Source organism: Saccoglossus kowalevskii, chromosome 18, assembly GCF_978046115.1.
Source record: "Saccoglossus kowalevskii chromosome 18, keSacKowa6.1, whole genome shotgun sequence".
Classification (NCBI taxonomy): Eukaryota; Metazoa; Hemichordata; class Enteropneusta; family Harrimaniidae; genus Saccoglossus; species Saccoglossus kowalevskii.
In genome coordinates, this window is record NC_140658.1 from 3433561 (window position 1) to 3461289 (window position 27729).

The 27729-nt window shown below is 35.0% G+C and overlaps 1 protein-coding gene across 1 annotated transcript; it reads right to left on the reverse strand.

The window, feature by feature from the left end:
* Positions 1–26913, reverse strand: LOC100375532 (gamma-aminobutyric acid type B receptor subunit 1-like). The gene is made up of 18 exons (XM_002736645.2): positions 26512–26913; positions 25555–25692; positions 19924–20094; positions 19289–19390; positions 18589–18654; positions 16224–16418; positions 13755–13902; positions 12816–12922; positions 12023–12086; positions 10992–11090; positions 9857–10007; positions 9286–9418; positions 7977–8087; positions 7187–7309; positions 6774–6888; positions 5732–5946; positions 4456–4572; positions 1–2216 (listed from the first exon to the last, which is right to left on the reverse strand). The coding sequence occupies exons 1-18, from the start codon at positions 26911–26913 to the stop codon at positions 1827–1829; spliced, it is 2847 nt and encodes a 948-aa protein (XP_002736691.1). The 3' UTR covers positions 1–1826.
* Positions 26914–27729: the final 816 nt, after the last annotated feature.

Consider the following 27729-nt stretch of genomic DNA (forward strand, 5'->3'; position numbering starts at 1 on the left):
TTATTTCATTTATATATTAGTATACTTTATTCTTGTAAAGTCATATATATCACAAACATAGCATGGTTCAATCATGATAATATATTTAGACTCATAAATTATTAATAATGCATGGTATGGAGAGTTTTGCATGCTATTGGTTGACAATTATTTCTAAGTACGTTTCATTCACGTCGGTAAAAATGTTATTAATAATTGAAAAGATTATGAGATTGACACTGGTGATGTGTGGGTAAAAGTATTAAGATTGGTGTGTAAACTACAAATAACAATATTTATTTAGAAGAGAAACTCGTAACAGAAGAATGAAGAAGTTATTATCGAATCATTTCACTTCGTCATTTGTAATATCCTTGATCATATACGGCAGTAAGTGTGAAGGCCAAGATTGAAAAGCATAATGTTATCTGTACTCAGGCACTTCGCTTCACTGTGTTCTGCCATCGTTCATGATTTGTTGGATTATTAATGAGCTGAGTACCAATCAACTTGCTCTTCCATTTATAATGGGATATCAGGTATACAAAATCCTAAAAAAGAAATTTTGAACTTGAATGGGAAACAAAACAACTTCATCTATGAGTTGAACAGTAGAATTTAAAATATAAGACAATTGGTGAGGGTAATGTATCAATGCATTTATACCACATGACGTGGTCTTTTGTCTCTATGTAGATTAGTGAACCCTCACAGTTTTATGCGTAATACTCATACCCACACTTTTAGTTTATGCACTTGTTTTTTATATGATGATGATTAATTAATATTTATGCATTACTGAACCTAAATAGCTTGGTTAAGTGTCGAAATTTACAAGGGAATGAGAGGTTTTCCCAAACTGATGAACAAATTGGGTAACCTAGGTTTGAACCATGACTTACGTGGTGGGATCAGTGCCAATAACACCTACCTTGAGAGCTTAAAAAACAAATACATTAATTGCAGAATACATGTATTGTCAGGCATGAATTCATTCGACTTAGCCAGAGTGCAATATCAAAACGGTGTATATCTGTAAATCGACAGCGAGTGAGTGTTTCGGATACAACAAAACCCTTTAAAATTGAAAGATTCAGCAATTGTCATGGCATCACGCTGAACGTGTGGTAATTTACATAAATGCAAAAGATGTATGAATAATTCAATGCATTATAATAATCATTCTAATGTATGTATTCTTTCAGAATCTCCATTGGGAATCTCAATCGTTCAATTGTTAGAGGCTCTACCTGCCGTGGTTGATGATATGGGTTTGTACTCCAACGTTTTCAACATTGAAGAAGAACTATGTCTCCAGACGTTACACCTTGACTAACGCTTATTCTGATTTACAATATTGTTGTAGCTAGAATAGCTAAAAAAGATTCACGATTATGTACAATTATTTGTAGCAATTACACATAGAATATGAATGAATTATAATATAGATTTAGAGGAACACGTGCAGGCAGAACGATGACTCACGTTACCGAAAATGGAATAAGAACATGGTGCTATTGTTGTTGATATAGAATATATATATATCACTCTGTTTGAGTTAAAAGATTATGACAAAACATATATTTATAGAGAAAATGTTTAGCATAATACACGTATGTACCGTACTGCTTTACAATTAAAATGAGGTGACAGGGAAACAAAGGAATAAATAGTGATAATTAGTGAATATAGCTAAAATAAGTCGATAAGTGGCTTATATGCCCATAGGAAATTCACTCCATAAGAATATAACTAAAGCTAACATTATTTTCAAAAGTATCAATTAAGTACATAAACTGATAAATAAATTAAAAAAATGTTTAGTTACTATTCCAAAATTTCTCCCTTTAAATATCTGCCTTCTCTGTTGAGTTATCAACAGTTCTTGCATGTTCTGATGTATCGTCTTTTGTCTTGGTGACATCATTAGTGGACTCTTCTCCATGTATCAATTTGTCTGTCAGTGGTAGGGTTATTTGTGATGTTGAAGGCACCGAATCTGTCTGTACATCGTCGGGAATGTTGGTTGTAGACACATCTAGTGCTGGGTTGAAATATCCCCTCAATTCCTTATCTGTCTGTTCACAGTCCACTTCGTACGAGTTACCTTTATCGCAACAAGTACATCCAAAATGGCGACCAAAGCACCATATGCCACATCCACTCATTGTTGCGTAGCGACCAAATTTCTTGCGACGTTCAATTTCCTTCTTGACTAGATCAATTTCCTGGTCAACCTATAATATAATTAATATAATCGATTCATCACAATCACAGTAGTTGTGACATATCTTCTTCTATAGTGTCAAATCTACTATTATTATACATCTGTCACCGTAACGCCATAAGTTACAGCGTGCCGTAATTTTGCGGTATTTTATGGGGTATTTTCATCCTACCATATTAAGAAATGCGAATTCCAAATATGGAATGATTACGCGCGTAAGCGTCCTCTAATAATAATAATAATAACAATAATACTACTACTACTAATAATAATACTAATAATAATACTAATAATAATACTAATAATACTAATTGTTATTGTTATTTCTGATTCCAAATATTTTGTATAAGTAATATACACCAATAAAAACAAACAAACATGGCTGCCACCAGGGTTTGACCGGACTCCACACAAAGAAGTTTGCTGATCCTGTTTTAAACATTTTGCATTTTGGCATTCCCGTGATGTACCATTTGAAGTAAAAGATGTATAATAATAAGTTATTATGAGGATACCTCAAAGTATGCACTCAGACATTCCGCTGTCGCATCGACCTCCACTGCGTGTCGGTCGATATACTATGTCTTCGTGCGTACTTTGAGGTATCCTCATAATAACCCCATATTATTGCCACTGTATGAGTTATAACCTATTGCTACCGTGAGTGTTAGAATACTTTTATATAGCGAATGTGAATGATACTATTGTTTGTATAGCTACTATGATTGTTATAACTATATCCACTGCGATACAGCTACTAATGTGCGCATCATAGCTACTCTTATATTCATGATATTAATTGTAGTTGCATTCTCCTGTCATGAATTAGTTTACGCGTATCTGTTGACCGACTTAATTAGCTGATTATTAGCGAATTGCTGTGTTATGTCTGTCATCGTTTAGGCCTATTTGAAGTTTTGGACGGAACTTGGCTCAGTGATTTGGAACTAATTACGAGATAGCCGTCGCTATTCTGACTACTATTTCTGACAGTTGGTATCCGTAGTTATTAATGTAGTGAATGATTAATCAAAAGATATGACGTATTCAGTACTTAGTTTGATTGGCTTTATGATTGAGTCTTTTTTCTGCTTTGTAATTGGTTAGAGTTCTGAAAATGAATAAAGTTGTTTTAGTTGGTCTTGGGGAGTACAGCAGAACAAAGGCAGTCCTGGAGAGCCTTGGGGCGAGTGTTGACGCAGTCTAAGAGAGTCTTGAGTCAGCCTTGCGATAGTCTTGGGGACTTTTCCCCCAGGGTGCTGTGTCTTATAGAGTGCTCCACAGACCGACTAAGACGAGAGTTGAAACGTATTTCGTTGTGTGTGTTTTATTTGACTGTAAAGTTAAGTGACTTTCCCGATCCCGCACCTCGAGGGGACGCGATATAGAGACGAGACGAGATTCCCCTCTGACAAGTGTGGAGAACCCCGAAGAGAAGAATTTACCCCTGATACTCCACATGTTGTACAGAACAGTTTAGTTTGGATTCTTTAGTCACACCGATTTGTAAATGCTTGCACAGAAAACATATGTATCATATGACTTTCCCGATCCCGCACCTCGAGGGGACGCGATATAGAGACGAGACGAGATTCCCCTCTGACAAGTGTGGAGAACCCCGAAGAGAAGAATTTACCCCTGATACTCCACATGTTGTACAGAACAGTTTAGTTTGGATTCTTTAGTCACACCGATTTGTAAATGCTTGCACAGAAAACATATGTATCATGAATGAAATGCAAAAGGTGTCAGCCTTGATCTCGTACATACATAATTATATTCAACATACAATGTATATTTCTAATTCTCGTTCCTGTATATGAATATATAAATATTAGTGAAGTAGTATCACTATATAGTAATCTGTAATGTTATCTGTAATGTATTAGCTTAGATTGTTTTGTTTTGTTTTTTTCTTATCTATTTTCTGTTTTGTAACCTTTTATTCCTTTTTAAACTTTTGTAACCATTGCCAATCCCTCCGGGGAATGTGTAAGTGTTAATAAAATTATTAAAAATTATTATTAGTAAGCCCGACTTTAAATGCACCTCAACATAATCCTGGTTTTCTTGGGAAAAAAATACTTTTAATTTGTTGGTAACATGAACAGATGATAATCGAAATTATCACTATGTATTGCTATTATAGCCTACCTCCCTATTTAGAACATGGACATATAGCCGTGTCTATTCATAACCAACTATTATATTAACATTTCACCTACCATATTAAGGGATGGCGTACTTACCTCCTCTAGTTTATGACGTAATTTTGTTTCTTCGTCGACTTCTTCCTCATATAGCTGTTCATCTGTTTTGCTTATAGAATTCCGACGTACCTTGCAAGTACCCCAGACATAAATGATCTGAAACAGATTAGACGGTATTCATTCAATAAGTACGTAAATTACCAGTACTTGAACAGTAAAAAGTCTGTGCATCCACCTGATGTAATAGGATGACACAAAGACACACGTTGTATAGATATACACGTAGAATCATTATGAATGGGAATGAACACATTTGAGTGTCTTTTACATTTTTGTCATAAAAAGTATTAAACACAGCTCAACATTAATTGGATTTCTCAGACCGATGTCATGGTGTGAAAATGGCTGACTGACAGCATTTGTGCTCAACTCGCACATTTAGACCGACTTCTGTTTACATTGGCAAGGCTTATGCCAATTGGTATTAATGAAATCTACTCAACACCCACCCCTCAAATACAATGTTTTCGATTTTACATCCACATTCCTTCACTTCTTTCAAATGACTCAAAGCATTTAGTGAAACTGTCTCAAATCGTTAAACCGCGGCTCTTTGGTCTCGGTGTACCACGAGAAATATAAATTTGGCATGGTTCGTTGTTTAGTTGATACACAGCTGTTATCATTTCAACTGCGGGTGTTAATCTCTCACATATTACGCTTTACTATTATGAATTATCGACAAGCTTTGTTCGAGACACGAGAAAGTAAATGAATCTATTGAATACAGTTTTTGTAGGTTTATTTCGCTCATAGTCAATTGTAATACATGTAGTGAAAAACTATACATGTGAACTAACAGAGTAACAGTATTGCTAGGGTTATAAGGGTATTTCATTCCGTTGCAAAAGATAATGTTTCTGAAACCCGCGTCGTGAAACAGGAATGTTGTGCACATAATATATTTGTCCACGGTTGTTACTAAAGTTTGACAAACAGTTCAGAACATCACTTACATCATTATACTTACACACATAGAACAAACATTATTTATTTTGCATAAATAGTGACAGTCATTTTGGGCACTTATAACGAATGTTTTAAAGATGCTGCTTTCTGGACGTCACACAACTTGTAAACTAACACCACAATAGCATTTCTTATATATTCTTATAAATGCCGTACTCCCATTCTGATTGTCGAGAAGATTAATCGCCATGAAACGATGTACAGCACATGGAAATCTGGCGGCCTGTCTTCCTTTTTATACACACAGAGCCACATGGTTTAAGAACGCATTGTACACCAGACTTACCTTTGGTATGTAGATGAAGAGAAGCGTTAGAGTACAAGCGGTCCACACAAGTGATGCCACGATTAGATAAGCCACGTCCGGCTTGTAAATAATGAAAGACAATGGGGCGCATATGATACTGAGTGTAACAATTACGTAGGTAGCAACGCCATTGAAAAATATATCATTGAGAGTCCGTATCTTTATATCACGTGTTTCATATGACAGAAATGCGCCTGTGGGAATAATACATATATTGGAGATCAGCGAAATTAGAGTTGTTTATCTCAGAATATATTCTCTGAATAATTGAGATTAGCTATGTTTAATCTTGTCTGTCTGTGACTATGAAGTTGGTACTTGTCTATCTCGGAACACAATGGAGATTATTGTAGTAGGAGGAAACATTACAAAATTTTGAGGTAAAAATTACAAGCCAACGAAAAAAAAAACAAACTGCGGCGACATGAGGGAAATGTGTCATCATCAACATTTCCTGTTCTCAAAGCAGTAAAAAATATTATTGTTAGAACATATTAGATATTAGCAAATACTATAGTTATAGTTCTGTCTCCAAACATAGTGGAATTAAACAATTAGAAAGTTAAGATTCCTCAATGAAGTAGGAAGTATCATGTTATGAGCTAATATATTTATTTAAGCTTTTAAATGTGTAAATGAATTGTAATAGAATCACTACCAAAGGTGACATTATCATGTAACAGAAAAGACTACTTCGAAATCATCGACCTATGCACCCTGTAAGTCAAATTGTTATTTGTAGTGCAAAACATAATAGAACACAATATAATATGAACAAAAACGAGATTATAAAACAAGTGGAGAACAGATATTCAGAATTCACTATTCATATACCCAATGTGTATGTATTGTCGAATTTTGTGTGAACAAATGTATACAAATAATCTAGTCACAATAAAACGTAAATATCATATATCAGATTGTGTTTTCCGGGGATGTCTTTGTCTTTGAATGAATGAAACTCTGTGAACATTTCACACAATCAGTAACACAATAACCATTGATCTGCAATTGTTCTTACCTAGCAGTAATTGCAGTCCGTGGAAAATCATTAACGCAGCGATGAAATACATGGAGTTACCTTTAGTACAATACTCGATTAATGGGATTACCTCCACATTCTTATCTTCATCAATCTAAACAAATCAAGAATTTTTACGATAAATTACACAGCTAATGTGTGATGCTCCATCTGTATCTTAACGCATCATTTCCTATACGTCACAGCCAGCATTAATATTAATTTTTATTCTCGTTCTTTATGGTCACTACGTTTCCCATTTTGAATAACATAAATTATTATTATTAAAAAAGTATCATATTGAATTGACCTGGAATAATATAATTGTTGCTGACGACATCATGCCGTTGTCCACCATTAAACAGATCAAGGTTTATTTCACTACAAGTGGTGTGTGTGATATCGATACTTACTAGGGGGGTGAGACTGTCAATGGTCAGCTCCATTGGGAACTTCCAACTCCATACAATTAAAGTAACCAGATCGAGAATTAGAAATACCATCAGATATCTAAGTATGGGCACAGTATGTGGGCCCTGTAAAAAGAATAACACCATACTAGTAGTTTAATCCAAAACCGCACAACGAACCCATAGTCCATTTCTAAGGATCGATGCTGTGAGGGAAATTGAACGTAGAATTGTCAGAAATATTACACTGACAACTTATAGTCATAAAAGGGACATAATAACACATTCACGATATTCTAATAGTATTCACACGAACACAACATACAAGACTGACAAGAACAACAAGTACAGCTTAGTAGACAGACAATGTTGTGGGAGTAGGGCAGAAGAGATTCTGTAGCTCGGAAATAACTATGCAACGAGGCAGTGATAAGGTGTCATAGACAAGACTACGACCATACAATAACTGTTTTATTCAGTAAAATATAAGACTATAAATACACTAACGTCAGATAGTTAGATTACACAAGACAGGATATGCAAATTACTGTTAAATCTGGAATCTATCACTGAACTTGATCTTGTTTATTAGTGTAATTAAAATTCCCCGGAAGTTACACCCCTTTCTGTAATATTTGGGATTCTCGGACTTGGTGTTTATTTTGCAGTGTCTCCCGACAAATGTGGAACATAAAACAATAAGTTTGAATAAAATACTCATTTACATTTTAAAATATGTGCATTGCTCTTAGATTAGTGGTAACACAACTGTGGCATAAGGTAAGGTACTTACTGGTTTCCATAGGTTCACCTTGGTAGTAAATAACTTGTGACATCTGTAAACCTTTGAAAATATACTTCCATAGGACAACGTGAAACCAACAGATAACGTCCATGCTCGAATCTGCCAAACAAAACATACCACTTAAGATTTGTTTATGTTCTTGTTTCGCAATAGTTGTATAATGTAATGTGTGTTTTGTAGATACCATAATATCAAGGACTTTTAAGCACGTTATATGTATAAGCTGAGTACAATTCGTACGACTGAATGAGAACCTGTCTAAAAACATAAATCATTGTATCAAAAAGAAACCCTACAAAGATTGAATGGACGTTGTACCTTGATATGAATATACTGTCATAGTGTTTTCCAGTAGACAAGTTTGAAATGAGGTTGCCATGGCATTAGCTCATTAATCCAATAACGCTCTGAGATACATCCACCGATACAAACGGGGAGCGTCCATACAACTTATATTCTAAGTATGTAGTTCTATTATGTATTATATATATACTACATTAACCTACATGTAAACCACGCGTCTTTGGCAATACCTTAATTATGTGCCCAGGCAAAAATTCAGGTATTTTGTTAAATTTGTATTGTCAGTTGAACTTATTAAAATGTCTTTAACATATGTAGTAAAATGAACTACGAATTATAGTCAGTAGTCACGGTGTTTGAGTTTCCTTTTTTATCTGGAATGCCTGAACACAGTTTCGAATCTTGCTTTCGAACAATATAATCTCGTGTAACATGTATACATTTAGAAAGAAAATGTCATGACTTTTTATGGAGTGAATACATGTTTTGTTGTGTAAACTTTTATTGATTCCAATTTATAGATATTGTGCATGCTCCTGTGGTCTACCTACACGTTTACAAATTGTCATTGCTCAATACGTCGAATTATTTTGATCAGTTAAGACAAGGATTACCAAATATTATCTACTCTATACCTTAAGAAATAACTGTTCTTCAAACAAATATCTCGACTCGTTTTTTACTGAAATTTGAATAATTAAGCAGACCGCATCAGAGACGCCAGTTTCGCATGTGAGTGTATGGACGTATTATTGATACCCTTACATAAATGCTCAGCATTCAGTTGTTTACTAACAATTACCGACCTCGATACTTTGCAAATACTGTAGTTGTTGCATTTAGTATACGACACATACTACTTCATACGTCAAATGTTACAAACAAAATACAAGTGCAAAAGTATACGAATGCATTGAGCTGGTTCACTTGTAATAAAATATGCCTGTTACCAGAAACCCGGAAATGATTGGCTGTACAAGCTGAATATACTTACTGTGCAAACAAGAGAAAGATGATTTTGTCCAACTATATTAGCATCCAATCCAAGCAGTATTATAGACACGTATAAAAGTATAATGCCACTAATCATCGCCACGAGGAACACTGGTGCCGCTTTATAGATACATCTGTACACAGGAAGAATTAACAATAACCCGTAAATGGAGTACCATGATTATTTAATCCAACGATATATAAAGTGTATAAGTTATTATATTATATTATTATATTATATTAAGAACATGTTTCAACTCTCAAATACCGAGATTAAAGGATGCATGTAAAATATAACAACATTGATTGAGAAACGACAAATCATAATTTCATATTTCCACCTTGATTCGATGGAGAATAAACACACTTTAACTGATAACAAATCAGAATAAATTTCATTTTTAAATGTTAGCACAGTTTAGTCTAATCAAATGACGATTTAAAAAAACAGTGTCGGTTATTTCCTCAGAGATATGGAATAGTTATTGTTGTAGTGTATTACAGTATATAGCTCTACTATTATTTCCATTAATTCGGGCGTTACTTCTCTACTCCACAGACATTCAACTTACGTTCTTCTCCAGTAAACAATGGTAAAAACGAGCAAACCACCCGACAGCAGCACGCCAACACCAGTCAATAAGGAGAAAATCGTGACGTATAGTTTAGGTATACGTTGATATTCCATGATGACGTCAGTTTCATCTTTTGGAGGTTCACCACCTGTAAATTATAATGCTCACATGTCATTCATAGCCTTGTTGATTTCTCATACATATGACGTGCGGTTTGAGGTGAACCAAACGTAGACTATAGCTGTATTAAAGCGATATGATGACTCGGGATATATTAAATCTGTAAAAGTGGCGACGTGACGGGAAATTGACAATTATCGCAAAATCGCAATCACAACTGAAGTTTTGGAACACAATATTCTTGCTAATGTAAAGCGTTCGTATCTGACAACAAGTTTAGTTTCAAAAAGAAACACACAAACGACATAATATTTTTCTTCCAAAGGACATTCTTCTTCATTACAACTCACCGGATAGTCAGTGCCAAATATATTGTGTTTGTGTTTGTGGGAAGGGGCTTCGCGTATCTTCAGAATTCGACATTACAACATATGCGTTGGCGCCCCTTATCAACGGGTTAAGTAATCTCCTACGTGTATGATATCAGCTTACAGATGGAAATAGCAGATAGCAGATAGAAAATAGCAAGTATTTAGTATAGTTAAACGCACTGTATTGTTACTCAATGTCCCCATAGTAGCCCACCTTACCACTACACCGCTTTGTTATCTAATGACCCTACATTAGCTTACCTTTCATATGCACTGCTAGCCAATGTCCCATAGTGACCCAATTTACCACTGCACTGCACTGTTTTCCAATGTCTCCACAGTAGCCTACCTTTCTACTTCACTGCACTGGATTGTTTCCCAATGTCTCCGCAGTAGCCCACCTTTCCTATGCACTGCACTGGATTGTTTCCCAATGTCTCCACAGTAGCCTACCACTCTACTTCACTGCACTGGATTGTTTCCCAATGTCTCCGCAGTAGCCCACCTTTCCTATGCACTGTTACCTAATAACCCCACTGTAACCTACCTTTCTACTGCACTGTTACTCAATGCCCCCACAGTAGCCCACCTTTCCACTGGACTGCACTGGATTGTTACCCAATGACTCTGCAGTAACCCACCTTTCCACTGCACTGCTTTGTCACCCATATCCCATCGTAGCTGTTCGTCTAGACTTTCTACTTGTGGAAAGTATACGCCAACAACTACTTCTTTACCATCTGGGGGAAATATCAAACAATTACATTTAAAATAAAATAACATTATTATCACGACCACAATCGCTTCATTTTTTAAAAATGTTCTCAAATGTCAATGGCAGTTGAATCCATCCAGCCAATCAGTGGGTTCATTGGACGTTAATGGAAATCTTCCAATGTTATTCCTTCGGCCAATTGAAACTATGTTTCAGTTTCAATTTTGAATTTATAAATATATATTTATGCTCGTTCAGCACAGCACGTTAATTAGGTCATTTTATTGTTATAAATATTACGTCCGTCAAATATAAATAATATATCATAGGTCATATAATAATTCATCACATGTACCATGCCAATTACACATGCTCGTTATCAACTAGTCGCTGTGCGCAATTTTAAATCGTGACGTCATCTAGAAAAATGTAAAAACGTGGTTCATTTGTTGAAAATATTTCTTTTCAAATAAGTGTTTATGATAAATTTTTATGGTTCCACTGTATACCGATAGTTTCCCCTAAGTATGTTCTAATCGCAATACAGTATTTGAAAGTTTTTAATTTTACCAAAACTGCACTGCATGCGTTTGTCTGCAATTCGAAATGTAAATATTCAAAGTTAAGGAGAATATTAATGTAACTTTAAATCTTGTTATATCCTACGAAATCAACAAAGTCATTTATCGGTGTCGATGAACTCTAGACAATCCGTGTTCAAGGAATAAGAAGCCTGTGTTCAAGGAATAAGAAGCTTGAGACGCGCACACAGTTTACGATTCCAACTGCTTTATCGGCTGATTTATCTAATTATTTATTTAATAAAAGCTTCGAAACAGACACATGGGATATTGGGTTTAATATAATAGATTATATCAATTAGAAGGAATGTTCATGTTATATATTACACATGAGTAATGTAATTAATATTCAAATCTCGCTTGTCGATGACATTACCTTGTAACTGTTCAATATTTACCAGGCCTTCTCTATCTCCACTTGGGTTAAAACTCACTGGTCCCTGGCAATGTAATAGGAAATAAGGTAAACAGCAGCGAAAAAAAATAATAAGCTGAAAACAATCAATAGAACATAACCATTCTGATGAGGAAAACAGAAGGCGTGCTCTAAGCTGTATCTAAGGTATCCAATTTTGTTTTTTAGCTTCGAAGGTGAATGCTGGTGGTACACCCATATCCTATTGCTATATAGGCATCCCTTTTTTCTAAGTGCTCACTTTCACATTTCTGATCAATACCCGGTGATAATTAGATGACTGGTACCTACACTGTAACACCGCGCATTGACCTCTACATTGTCGTAGTGAACCAACGTGAGTTTGTCTTCATAGCAATGTAGTAAATATGTTGGCAAACATGCATGGAATCGCAGTTTTAAACAATAATCATTAATATCGATTTCAAAAACATATGTTTTATAATTGAAAGTAGATAAATAACGTCGACATCAAAACATTAATATTATAAAAGATAACTCTATTGTGCACCACACGAGGAGAAAATTTATCATTAGAAAATGTATTAGAATGCCCAACATGCCCTCATATTATAGTGAGGTAATGAACGGTACGCTCGGGTATTTGGTTTTTCGGGAAATTAGCAAGGCTCACTGGTAAAAATACACTGCAAATACAAAATAACCTCGGTACCGTTTATAACGTCTAAATAAGACAGACAGCAGGCACCACACACGCACAGAAACGTGTTGGCATATTGTAAATCATACTCACAGATACTCCTTCAAAATTGAGATTTTCTAACACATCCATGAAGACCTTTCTCATGCTGTTATCTTCATAGTGAAAGTCTTCTAACCGGCGATTTGTGGTGTTCGCATCTGATGTAGAACATTATAAAATACACTTCTTTGGTAATTTTATTACGCACATATAAATATTGTTGATTTATGTTAGACAAAAGCTATATTATATCACTGGAAACTTTCTACTATAGGAAGGATAGAATGAATTATATGTTATATGTCATGAGTATATGCTTCTAAGGGAATGCAAAGTAACCTAATTGTGGGAAATGTGTTTGGTTGGCATTTCGGGCATTGAAGAGAATGAGAGTATGCTTGATGCGATCGATATAACGTTAGTACATATTGTGTTGTGAAAGCCTTATTGTTACACACCCAGGGGCGGTATTCCAAGCCTTATTGTTACACACCCAGGGGCGGTATTCCAAGCCTTATTGTTACACATCCAGGGGCGGTATTCCAAGCCTTATTGTTACACACCCAGGGGCGGTATTCCAAGTCAGACCTAGTACCCATGCTAAAGTATAGCTTTTCAAAAAATCCTCTAAACACATACTTATTTTTGTGAAATTATACCCCTTTTCAAGCGCAGATATTTAAAATAGAAACCCTATATACATACTAAAATCATACTGATTCCAAGTTGACGTAATATGAATTCATAAGATTCCTTTTTTCACACTTTATTGCTATATTCTATGTTACATCTAAAATATTCGACCCTAAACACGCTACACGCGTGTACGCGTCAAACGACTAAATAACACGTTTTACGTTTATTTTTTTTACTTCAGCTTGCGTACCATATTTCATTTGGAGACCCTTCCCTGGGGTTGCACATCTTTTCTCGTTTGTAGTCATAATATGTTCATATTATTCAGTAATTCCTTGATACGTTTAATCTTACCATTTTGTAGTATATCTATTGATTGGTTGAGAGTCAATGCTATACTCCACACAGCATCGTAGCAATATGAAGCGCCAGCATTGACACTATCGTATATATTCCTTTCTTTCAACACATCTTCGTATAACAACTGAAACTCATTCGGGGTCTATAAACAATACAGTGACCAGAATAAGATTTTATAAGTAGACATGGTATGCATACAGTTCGGGAAAACTTGAATAATACGAGAAAAAAAACATTACGTGACGGACAATACTACATTCTAAATGTCAAAACGTGGGATATTTCACTGCATATATGTCACGTGACCACACAGTAGGTGGGTGAAATTTCGCAAGATTGAAAACTAATGTCCCTGTGTTCTCAAACGTAAGAGATAACAATACTCGTCGATTTTGACGAAACACATAACAAGTATCGTCATCTCCCATATTTGAAATGGAAAAAATCACAACAGTTTATGCAAATCACACCCATATGCTTGCCACTAAGAGGTCACATTGATGAATCATAAATCGCCGTTTATAAAATAATTATGTATATAGTATGATATATCAGTACCATATCATTTGCTGGATGTTGCTAGGAGACAACAGAGCCCTTCAATACGTATTAGAGGTTGTGTCAGTTTACACATATTGAGTGAACGATTTAGCAAGCAGTTGCATTGCCCATGTACAGCGTTGAACAGAGGTTAATTTCAAATCGATTACTAATATTGTTATTATCATGTTCGTTTTATATTGCGTAAACTTGTGAATCAAACAAATCAGGAGTCCAACTTAAACGCAATGTGTACTTTCTTGTCAGCGGAAGACACAAGGTAGATCACATTATTATCTCCCGGTTGCACACACCTTCACCAGCTGCGGTTCATATTGATTTCAGTGCCCTTTCTTTGCACTGATTAGTTTTCAATTTTCTTTGTTATCTCACTTTTGCTTGTGAATATTCTGAAATTTGATTTTGACCTAAACGTCTTCTTTGAATTTGTTTGCGTCATTTTATTTTTGAGATGTGCTGGATGTTTTTAGTATGTTACACTTGTGGTACACTTTGCAAATTTAAAACTCATTGATTAACAATCTAAAAAAGTGATGTAATTTTTTTCATTAACATATATACATGAGAAAGTCGGGAAGTCGATCTAGCCATGCATGAGCTCGAGTATATCCCCTTTATATTTTTATTTTGAATAAAAGAAAACTTCCGAGCGCGGCCTTTGGAACTTCTGGGCTAACAACCCTTGTCACGTACACTGTGAAGATAACATAAAAGCGACTTGTGTTACATCGTTGCGTACATTTCAGGATTTTTTTGACAATTTCTAATTTCCGTACTCAGAGAAAATCTCCGATCGAACAAAAAAAGAACTGTAATCACGAAACGAACTAGTTTCATGAATTCATATAAACATTTTATAATTACCCCTTTTAATGCTCAGTTTTTACTGAGCGCTTGACTTCCCAATGATAAGCGGAATGGGCCTTCTAGGAACATAAAAATTAACTATGATAACCCCTTATCTTATAACACAATGTTATCAGTACCGTGGGAGTGAGTCGCATAGTTAATATCGTCGTGAATTGAGTGCATATTCAACACAAACAAACAGTAAAAGAATTATAGCAAAGTCTTATTCTTGGGTCAAACCCTAGATTTGTATACTAAATATCAGTTGCTTTCATTTGAATACTGCAATGTGCTAGTATGCCAATAAATGACTACCACTGTATTGTATTCAAATTCATTTTTAATAGTATATTATCGGATATATGTTTTTAGAGTTTGACTTACAAGGTATATTCCATATACCAACTGCTATAATTACAGTTTTTTCAAGATTGATTACAAATAGTAAAAATTTACCACGTATTCAAGTATTTCCGTAGATTTAGTTGTGATTGAGTGTTCACCATAGGTGGACGGGACCACGTAGAATCAAGCGGAATCTTGATAGTTCAATACGAATATATTTTTCTAAATAAAGCAAAATTCGATAAAGCATTCATTGTAAATTGGTGACAACTCTTTATATGTGTTACCACTGCTTCCAAGCATGGAGCATTTCACATATCATTGGAATCGAGAAAGCGTTGCATGGCGGAATGTATTGTTGTTGCAGATACGCTAAATCAACCAATCACGTCAACCAATCACGTCAACCAATCACGTCAACCAATCACGTTGTAAAATGCATAACTCGCGTACATGTGACTGCTGTGTACGATTCATTGCATTTCACTACATATGCTAACGACTTTCAAGTAATGTAGCAGATAATAAAATTTACTGAAGTACATCGCAACTGTTTAATATTTTCTATTTTCACGATCTAAGTCTTAACACGTGATTGATTTGCATAATTATGTCGACACCGGAAGTATTTCTGGGACCAAAATAACTGTGGCAGACTACTATATGTCAGTGACACAACGTTTGGATGATGAAGACAGCAGTACTTACGTATCCAGACACTGTTTTCCTGTCCCTATAAATACTCAAGTCTATGTTTTCAGTCGCTATGTAACCATCCAGAGCCGTATACAACTGTTCGGGAGTGCAGTCAATATTTGGATCAGCCACCTTCCACCAATCATGACTATACCAGCCAAGTATAATCCATGCGTAGTGTTTGCCATACATATTTTGTTTGTACACCTGGTAATTAGAATACTCATAACTAACTAGTACAGAATTTAACGTGCATATAAAATGGTATGCTCACATAACTATTCAAGCCTACATTGTTCACCCTAAATTATATATAAATGTCAGATAGTGAAATCATGACAAGAAAACACACTACCACACACCAATACAGTTTATGGTAAACAACGAAATATACACATAACTGAGTTATATTATTTACTCTCTGACATTGGTGTTAGTGAAATCAGATGTGTGAATGGTATACTCAATTCAACGTTCTGGTTTACAGCTATACCATACGAATATTGAATATTGTATGTTAGCTGTCATGTGGTGGTATGTATGTTAGCTTTAAAGTGATAATGTACGTGTTAAGTGACGGTATGTATGTTAGCTTTAAAGTGATAATGTACGTGTTAAGTGACGGTATGTATGTTAGCTTTAAAGTGATAATGTACGTGTTAAGTGACGGTATGTATGTTAGCTTTAAAGTGATAATGTACGTGTTAAGTGACGGTATGTACGTTAGCTTTAAAGTGATAATGTACGTGTTAAGTGACTATATGTATGTTAGCTTTAAAGTGATAATGTACGTGTTAAGTGACGGTATGTATGTTAGCTTTAAAGTGATAATGTACGTGTTAAGTGACGGTATGTATGTTAGCTTTAAAGTGATAATGTACGTGTTAAGTGACGGTATGTACATTAGCTTTAAAGTGATAATGTACGTGTTAAGTGACGGTATGTATGTTAGCTTTAAAGTGATAATGTACGTGTTAAGTGACGGTATGTATGTTAGCTTTAAAGTGATAATGTACGTGTTAAGTGACGGTGTGTATGTTAGCTTTAAAGTGATAATGTACGTGTTAAGTGACGGTATGTATGTTAGCTTTAAAGTGATAATGTACGTGTTAAGTGACGGTATGTATGTTAGCTTTAAAGTGATAATGTACGTGTTAAGTGACGGTATGTATGTTAGCTTTAAAGTGATAATGTACGTGTTAAGTGACGGTATGTATGTTAGCTTTAAAGTGATAATGTACGTGTTAAGTGACGGTATGTATGTTAGCTTTAAAGTGATAATGTACGTGTTAAGTGACGGTATGTATGTTAGCTTTAAAGTGATAATGTACGTGTTAAGTGACGGTATGTACGTTAGCTTTAAAGTGATAATGTACGTGCTAAGTGACGGTATGTATGTTAGCTTTAATGTGATAATGTACGTGTTAAGTGACGGTATGTACGTTAGCTTTAAAGTGATAATGTACGTGTTAAGTGACGGTATGCACGTTAGCTTTAAAGTGATAATGTACGTGTTAAGTGACGGTATGTATGTTAGCTTTAAAGCGATAATGTACATGGTAAGTGACGGTGTGTATGTTAGCTTTAAAGTGATAATGTACGTGTTAAGTGACGGTATGTATGTTAGCTTTAAAGTGATAATGTACGTGTTAAGTGACGGTATGTATGTTAGCTTTAAAGTGATAATGTACGTGTTAAGTGACGGTATGTATGTTAGCTTTAGAGTGATAATGTACGTGTTAAGTGACGGTATGTATGTTAGCTTTAAAGTGATAATGTACGTGTTAAGTGACGGTATGTATGTTAGCTTTAAAGTGATAATGTACGTGTTAAGTGACGGTATGTATGTTAGCTTTAAAGTGATAATGTACGTGTTAAGTGACGGTGTGTATGTTAGCTTTAAAGTGATAATGTACGTGTTAAGTGACGGTATGTATGTTAGCTTTAAAGTGATAATGTACGTGTTAAGTGACGGTGTGTATGTTAGCTTTAAAGTGATAATGTACGTGTTAAGTGACGGTATGTATGTTAGCTTTATATGCAATGTCGCTTTTTGGCTTAGTTTAATTCGCTTTGACCTTCGATGCAAATGCCCGCCAAAATTTCGTTCAAAGCGAGTTGTCATTTACCTAGTGTTCATTTTTTTTCTGTTGGGAGAAATACGTCGGGGACGTAAAATTATTTGTGTGTCACAAAGTGTAGCTTGAGTTGTGCTGTCCCCCGATTCTGCAATTAGTTCCCAAGCACGTTGACAGAAAATTATAATATGAGCGGGCAATTTGAAAATTCAGTCCGATAAAAACTGGCTACTGATGATGCAACAGACATGACCGATGGTAATATTTACCATAATTCTAATTTGATACAAATGACTTACTTCACAGAAAACTTGGCGGGCCATATCTTCATAAAAATTACCAAAAATTATTCGTGCATTTTTCTCCTGGAAAAGAAATATTTAACTTATTAGACTCCTTACCCCACAACAATAATACAAGATAACAATAATGCCGACCTCATACGCTCTCGTCTCGTGTAAGTTTCTTTTAATTACGACATAGTCAATGATTTTGTACAGACGATTACAGTTTCCTAACACGAACTACCGTTGCGTACCAGTTTAATTTATGTATAGTATCTCTCGCATTGATATGCACACGGGGTACATTATACATCATTTTGAACAGAAAAACAGGTCACCTGCCATCACAGTCATTCGGTAAGCTTGGCTAGAGTGATTTTTTTCGCGGATGTCTCGATGGTTCTAGTTGATCGTACACCTGATTTCTGGACTAGACGAATTAGTGTAGGTATTGGTGATTGGACACAAGCTTTGCATTCCACGCATATTTCGAGTTGGCTAATATTATTTCTATGTAATGGTGAGTTTACGTTCACTTCGTTGCACACAAGATTCTAAAGACAAATAATTATACACGTAATTGCAACTCAAAACACCTGCATAACTATCCTTTTCAACGAATCTTATATGGTGTTCAGTCCACGGAGTCTGTAATCGTATTACGTAACAGATTTACGATTAAAACAACTTTAATGTTGCATTACGTTTGTCATACCTTGAGGTTTCTGACTTGCTCAGATGCATCGACTGTAAAACTTTCTGACGTTAGAATGTCAATGTCGTTGTCTCTCAGAAGTGAGCTGAGGTGGTTTATTGTCTGATGAGATAAAAAATAAAGAGAAAAAATAATTTAAGCAGGACAGGAAAATATGAACAACACACGCTACTCATATATAGTAAGTAACCCACATCAACATGATATCACTATATATGAATTGTAACTAACAATTGAAATGTGCTACAATAAAATACCAAGTATGTATATTATAAGAATATCTTAATTGTCATAACCATATACGGTGATATGCACTGAAGAGAAGCAAACTCATGCGTTTTGTGGACGTTAGAAAGCAGTGCTCATCATTTGAAAGCAGTTCTAACAAATAGCGTTGCAGAAATGTTCGATTGTGTAAACATAACTGAGAGGGTTTTCGTATTCGAACTTGCAAAACGCACGTATTACATGCTTTGCGAATATAATCCAGGAGCTGATTACCCAAAAAGGCGACAAATTAACAATTGTGTGCAGCCAGCACTGCATCTAAAATTCTGGTATCAATTGTTTAGGGACCAGTTAAAATAGAATACGGCCTGTCATAGCTGTGATTATGGATATGAGCCGATACTTACCGAAGAAAAGAGTTCTTGGTTTTCGTGGAGTGTGGCAACTTTTCTCCACCCGTAATATTTTATCATGGCCAGACGAGCGTTGTTATATAAAGAGTCTGGTGCGTACGTTCGGTAGAACGATGGATAGCGAATTGTGTTCGATAAAGCTGGATTCGATGCTGAATAAGACATCTGCAAAAAACACACAGAAAAAAATGAACGTTTGACCTGTTGTAAATGACCATGAATACAAATTATAAATCAATCCGAATATATAAAATTGTTATTTTCAGTCACGGTGTATTCAGAATGGCGAACACTTGTTACCATTGCAATTACAGATTACGATATCTTAATATGTACCTTTAGTGAGTTTGGCTGAATGCACGGATATGACTAATTAAAGTGTCTACAATTGTTAAACAAGTAACGAAGACAATAGGCAAATGTATGACGATGTTACAGACATATGTATCACATATATTACGACAGTTCAGTACGGAGATATAGGAAAATTTCAATGTGATTGTTCTATGCAAGCAGTTTGAATTGTTGGCAAAATACGCCAATATTCCAAGGTTTTGGTGTTTCTCAACAATATTACTGGTGATTATCTGAACCCCCAAGCACAGAGATTTGTTTCAGTGGAAATGTTTCACAGTTTGTGAAACGACCACGATCTGAATTGACTCCAATTTATTTATATTTCAATCCGTATATATTGTGATGACAACTGTATTTAGTAATTGTATTAGGGTTGACTGGGGGTTTGGCCATTAGCAATTCCTGGGAAGATATGACACATTTGCAGAAACATCGTTTTTTTAAGTGTTCAAAATATATGTATTTTACATTTCTTTTATAATATTGCTCAATTTTGAATGCTTTGTCAACTTCTGTACGATTCGTTTTTTTCTCCAGAGAACAAAACTGGTTGATATCTATGACGTCATGGCCTGTAACTCACCAGATATAAATTGTAATCAATTGATATGAGCTTGAATAAATAAATTATACCAAGAAATTATAAGATATAACCAGTACATTGATATGCGATGACGATTTAACGGGAAGTCAACTCAAGCGATTCAATTTTGTGTTCATCATTTGAACGTAGTTCTAACCTATAGCGTCACAGAACGCAGTGTGTGTTTGAGAATGTTTGATTGCGAGCACAGGAATGTATGCGATTATAGTACAACGCGCAAAATACACGTATTACATCCTTTGCGAGCTGATTCCTGGCAGGACTCAAATAAGCACAGTCGTGCAACTAACACTACATCTAAATTCTGACTGAATAAAATACTAGACCTTCCCGTGGTTTGTGGCTCACAATTGTTATATAAGATGTAGCATGTGTCGTGAATAATGACGACCAAATGAATTTCTAATATTGTCTGGAATTTAACAATTTGGTTTTTGGCGTAATTTCAATTTTAAAACTGGCGATACGTAATCACAATTTAAATTATAGCCGGTTGATTCGCCGCTTCGTTACTTTTGATATCATCACCACATCCAAATTCATCAATTGAAATTACGACAAAACCCAAAATGATAGATTCCAGAAATGATAGAAATTCACTTGGCCGTGATTGTCGGGGCAACTATTCGGAATTCGGATTATAATTAAAATTATTGTGAATAATGTTAATCTCAAACTAATAACACCTAAAGGTCAATCAAAAGTCAATAATCGTGACAATTGTCTGCTGCCATAAACATTTAAACTATAATCTGCGAGTAATAGAAGATATCATCTTTCTGTGCGAGAATTTCAAAACGTATTGTGTTGGTTGGTTTATTAATCGCTCTAATCTTATATTCTTGGTTTGATAAATTGACACTTCTGATTTGAGTTGCTAATTTAGACCATGGACAAGATATGTTTACTATGCATCCATCTTATCCCAATGGTATAATGAAAAACCATGTTTACATTTACCAATGAGGGACATTCAATGCTTATAATTTGCATGTTTAGCGTAATCCTCTTAATTATTTAATATTCGGTTGTAGATTGTTTAACTATTTAACTGCTGCAAAAAAAATATTTGTGAGATATCACTTATTCATTATAAAATTATATTTTGCAATGAATTACAAATATATTGTAATTTATTGTATTTGGACACTATATCCTTCCCCAATATACAATTTCTGTGACTTGTGTCTTGATTGGTGTTCAAGCAAATGTCATTACAATGTATATATTCAGTGTGTCATTCTCTGTTCTGTGATAAACTTTTTTTGAGACTGATCGTAAATCACTGATGTCACGTGTAACATATAATACGAACAACGTATTTTTGTGACACACACATGAATCAAATAGAAAAAGACAGAGATTAGGAAAAATTACACGAAACGTAATTATTATTGATTTGCCACACAAGTTCATTTTATCTGCGCCATTTTTATGCTTTATTGAAAGCCACAGTTGCTATGTTACCTGCAAACTATAAACCATAATGGGAATCAATATTAAGGAAAAAAATATAATTTTGTTCTGGGATGTTGACGAATTTAAATAAAATGTGTGTTTTTTTTCAATATTTTAATTTTGGTATATAATAACCTTTGATTGATAACACCGAGTTATTATGCAATATTAATGAATGTTCTATTCCGCATATGCAATACAAAAATTAATTGAATTTCTGAATATGGTTATTTTAATTGTAATATGTTCCATCTCCGCGTGACTATATGTGTGCATGGTGATAATTTGCAAGTTCCCATGTATAATTGCTTTTCCTACATATATTTTTTTCTATAACCTGCATTAAATAAAATACTAAACACATATACACATACTAAGCAGTTCAAATGACTGTCAACTAGCTGTTTTTAATTTGATCCCAGAACAGAATAAGATTACAAACTCCCCAGTGGTAATATTGGTGACATTTCAACTACTTTTCAAAGCAGCTCGATAACTGATGTTGACAAATGAACATCGTTACTTCATGCATCTGTTTTTTGCAAATAAATGAATTAAATAAATCAATGTCAGCAATATACTTCATAAGAAGGTCGATAACTCTAAAATACCTTTTTTGATAACCAGTCTTTGCCCATTCGTCTTACAAATATACATGTACAAACTCTTCATCTATAAACAAGCACTGCATAACAGATTTTTTGAAAATCAAACTACTTGTGCCTGCCCGACCTCTTCATTTTACCCCAGCTGGTTATGTTATTACTGAAATCTGAACATTATTCCACACTTCGAAAGATGATATCATGTGGACTGCAGTTTTGGGAACCTCAATAAATCAACTGGAGTCACAATTTTAAAATCATTATGGACTCGGTTGAAGAATATACTAGTGTGCCAAACGAGAGGAGGTGGAGCTGCATACTTTGTCAGAGTGGGTGAAAGCTATCAGAAGTCGAATCCATAGACTTGAGTCATGCATCAGGTGACCAAAGTATGTATTTAAAGATCGTGATGCAATCAATTGTCTATCTGATTCTCATAATAGGTATGTTATACTTCCCACAGACAAGGCTTTCAGAAATATAGTGTATGTTTGTTTGTTGTTATTACGAGTGTCTTATTAAAATCCCCGGGCTTACTGGATAAAATAATTGTTTATAAACAATTCACCTTTAGCAAATAAAAAATAATTTAATTTCAGATAATGATGATGTACTTTCAAACAACCATCCTAAATTATATCCAGTTGAACTTGAGATTAAGGAGACCACAAATTTCGACAATTTCACAGAAACATCGCAGTCTCTCTTGTCTATGGGATATATAGTTCCCTAGTCATTCGCCTTGTCACAACCCGTGGTATATATGCAGACATTGTCTTCTTTCGTCTGAACTATAAAACATAGGGTTTTGTAGGGAACGACCAGCTTTAACATTTAACATTTCTTTGGCAGGTATAATATTCTGTTATGCCAAAGTTGTTAGAAAACGTTTTGGGTGAGAAAGTAGTTATCAGAAAAATGATTAATCTTTGCAGATATTATCTAATATAGCCAGTGACGCAATAATTAATGAAATCCGGTACTTTATTGTAAATAAAATCGTCATCCTTACGACTGATGTCATCGTTAAGTTTTGCACTAATAACTTTACGAACGAAGAGGTTGGTTGAATCATCTAAGAAAACCTTGTTTAGTAGTTGGTCCACGAGACAGATTCCGAAGATCTCCCTTGAATTATTGTGAATGACTTATCATAGTTACAACCAGCCAATACAACGCATGTAGATATATCGGCAGTTATAAAAACAGACAAAGTCCTAAGACGAGCAGTGATGAAAATGAAACATCGTGGAATGTACCGGTCGGCTCCAAGCCGTGAACTATTGCAAGACGTGCAGAATTTGTGCCAAGAAATTAAAAAAGAGTAAAGTGACCCACTCCACGACATTTTTCCACATTGGTAACTTATGCAGAAACTTATGCTCATGGCAAATTTAAATTTGGTCACGTGTCAAAGATAGTGATGGTTTTATAACCGTGAACCGTAAACCAAAAATCGGGTTGCTAATTCAAATGTATGCTATTGAACGTGATCATTACAATCCACCATTTAGGATGTTTATTGCCAATTTATTTATTTCACCAATGACATCAACCAACGATATTCAAAGTTTTGTACAAAAAATAGCTTAATGTTAACTTTAAAAAGTTTAAAACCAAGTTCGACATGTACTTACAATGTCTGCACAAATAGTTACATTTAATTGTCGTGGAGCACAGTTGACTATTAACGAGATTCTCGCACTTTGTAACTTTCCTAACATAGTGTTAAGTCTAGAGTATCTAATTAACCATTCTAGGGATCATATATTACATCATACTTATTACGCGTTGAAATTCAGTAATGGTAGAAGAGACCTTGTGTGAATTTACGTGAGACAACCGTACGAATGGCAAATGTATTGTGCATGAATACAATGCAACAAATCTTATTATTATAGATGATTTTAATTCAAATCTAGGATCGTTATACGTATATACGTAATAATAATTATTTTATTTCGTCGAATTACTTCCCACTCAGCGTTGTGTCAATCTTACTCAATTAAAATTTCAGCCCGACTTGCAAATTACCATAGAAACAGGCCAACTCAGGTGACTCAATGTAAAGTTACAATGTTCCAGTCACGGACTGCTCAGCTTTTGAGAGGCATTAATATGCCAAATAACGTACTGCTTTGTCGTGATCCCGCCTCTTAACTGTTACTATGGCATTGTTCAATCGTTGCTTGCACGATTGAACAATGCTTGGAATGATCTAATTCGCGACTTCATTGCTAGAAAGGCATTTAAGACCTCGTAATTGACAATTATACGATTTTATATTTTCACCGTCAAATCATTGGAGGACATTTTGAAATATGCGAGAGTTATGGTAATGAGTTCACACTACTAAGACAGAATAAATGTCATTTTCCCCAAACATGATGACATTTATAGCGTATACTTATATGGTGAACATTTGGTTTTCGTATTAGTGAAAAAGACATGGGTTATATGATGTCATCAAATGGCAATTATTAAGCTGGCAAAGGCGTTTACAAAAAATGCCGCAGCCGTTTGCTGATTTGAATTAGTATACTAACACATTAGACCTGATGACTGTCGCTAGTCTAGTGTATATAATAACTTATAATTTACCTGGACAAGATTCCATAGGTTGGCTCCCATGGATACTGGTTGTGCGACTCCTGAACACCCCGCACCAAGCAACATCACATAAGTAATATTGGAGTTAATGAACTCAAACAGAACTTTTGTTCCATATCCAGGGTTACACTATCAATAAAAATAAATAAACATTCAACGGTTCACAATGACTGATATTACAATCCATCTACTGGTACACTGTATTTATGGCTTATATAACAAAACCAATTTATAACATTTAACACGTAGTATCTAACTCACCTCAGCAACCCATAGTCCATATGCAATGTGTCACTCACCTCAGCAACCCATAGTCCATATGCAATGTGTAACTCACTTCAGCAACCCATAGTCCATATGCAATGTGTAACTCACCTCAGCAACCCATAATACATATGTAATGTGTAACTCACCTCAGCAACCCATAGTCCATATGCAATGTGTAACTCACCTCAGCAACCCATAGTCCATATTATGCAATGTGTCAATCACCTGAGCAATCCATAGTCCATATGCAATGTGTAACTCACCTCAATAAACCATAGACCATATGCAATGTGTGACTCACTTCAGCAACCCATAGTCCATATGCAATGTGTAACTCACCTCAGCAACCCATAGTACATATGTAATGTGTAACTCACCTCAGCAACCCATAGTCCATATGCAATGTAAAACTCACCTCATTGACCTATAGTCCATATGCAATGTGTAATTCACTTCAGCAACCCATAGTCCATATGTAATGTGTAACTCACCTCAGCAACCCATAGTCCATATGTAATGTGTAACTCACCTCAGCAACCCATAGTCCATATGCAATGTGTAACTCACCTCAGCAACCCATAGTCCATATGCAATGTGTAACTCACCTCAGCAACCCATAGTCCATATGCAATGTGTAACTCACCTCAGCAACCCATAGTCCATATGCAATGTGTAACTCACCTGTGTGTCACCATAATCCATACGTAGTGTGTAACCAGACAGTGTGTCATCATTTGCGTTCACATGTTCAATGGCCAATTCACACGCTGGTAAAACTCCTGTGGCGCGCCAAACGTTTCCACTAAGAGGAAAAAACCCAACAATGTTCAACTGTTTGTTATCAACATCCTGTTCATGTGGTGACATGGTGGATGCCGGAGACAGCGATGTTCTAAAACCAGTTGATAAATCTTCCTGTAGCAGATTATCCGGACTTGTCATTTTAGTAGTAATACTGACACCATCAGTTGTCATCAGCGTGATGATATGACTGTCGATCTCTGGTGTTGTTTGACCCACAACTTTGCCCGCGTTAAAAATCATAGATATTGCATACACAATATAGACTGCTCTTTGTGCCATGTTGACCTCCGATCTTTGTTTTACAGCTTCATGTACTGGAAAATCTGAAATTACAAAACAATATTTGTTTGGTCGATTAAGAACTATTCAAGGTATGTCGACTGTTACAGGTATTCATTATTATGGACTATTGTTATAATAATGACGTATATTGTATTGAAATTATACTATATGACGTCATAATAAATATATTCTTCATATACTTGTCATACTTGTATTCACTACGTGACTTGACATGACAAATGCTGCGATATATTCGTTTATTTTCACATTTGGTATTATACAATTACAAATCATTAAGGATGTAGTAGACTTTCGTTGGGCAAAACAGAAAAAGCTTGATAAAATAATAATAATGACTAACAATTTTTACATGTTATTGTAGCCCTTGCAACACTCTATCCAAAAAATATGATAACTATAATGTCAACATTAATAACGTCACGTGATTGCTGAATAAACAAAAACTTGTTTGCGACCATTCGAAAGTAGATATACGTGGAACTCATTGGTTCATGTACATCGTCATAGGTGAAGGGAAACGTATATGGGAGAATAATGTCTGTCGTTGGTTATGAAACATTGTCTTGTATACAAGGACTCAAATCAAATTTAGATATTTTTGGCGTGTGTTGGTAAAATTGAAATCACAATTGTTTTCTTGTTGTTACAATATATCAAACATTTTTTATCAATCACTACAAACAATGTTGTTGAGGCTAGCATATATACTGTATTGATATTGTTTACAATTTGGCTAAATTATTCTATAAGGGACATTTAGATTAACTAGATCAGTACTCTATACTTGCAGCA

Bases quoted from the DNA above. Each gene is read 5' to 3' on its own strand.
- LOC100375532 (XM_002736645.2), bottom strand. From the start codon at position 26,913: ATGGCACAAAGAGCAGTCTATATTGTGTATGCAATATCTATGATTTTT. The intron at 12,087-12,815 runs GTGAGTATGATT...TTACATTGCCAG, and splicing joins TCAATTTTGAAGGAGTATCT to GGACCAGTGAGTTTTAACCC. The intron at 2,217-4,455 runs GTAAGTACGCCA...ATTATATTATAG, and splicing joins TACGTCATAAACTAGAGGAG to GTTGACCAGGAAATTGATCT.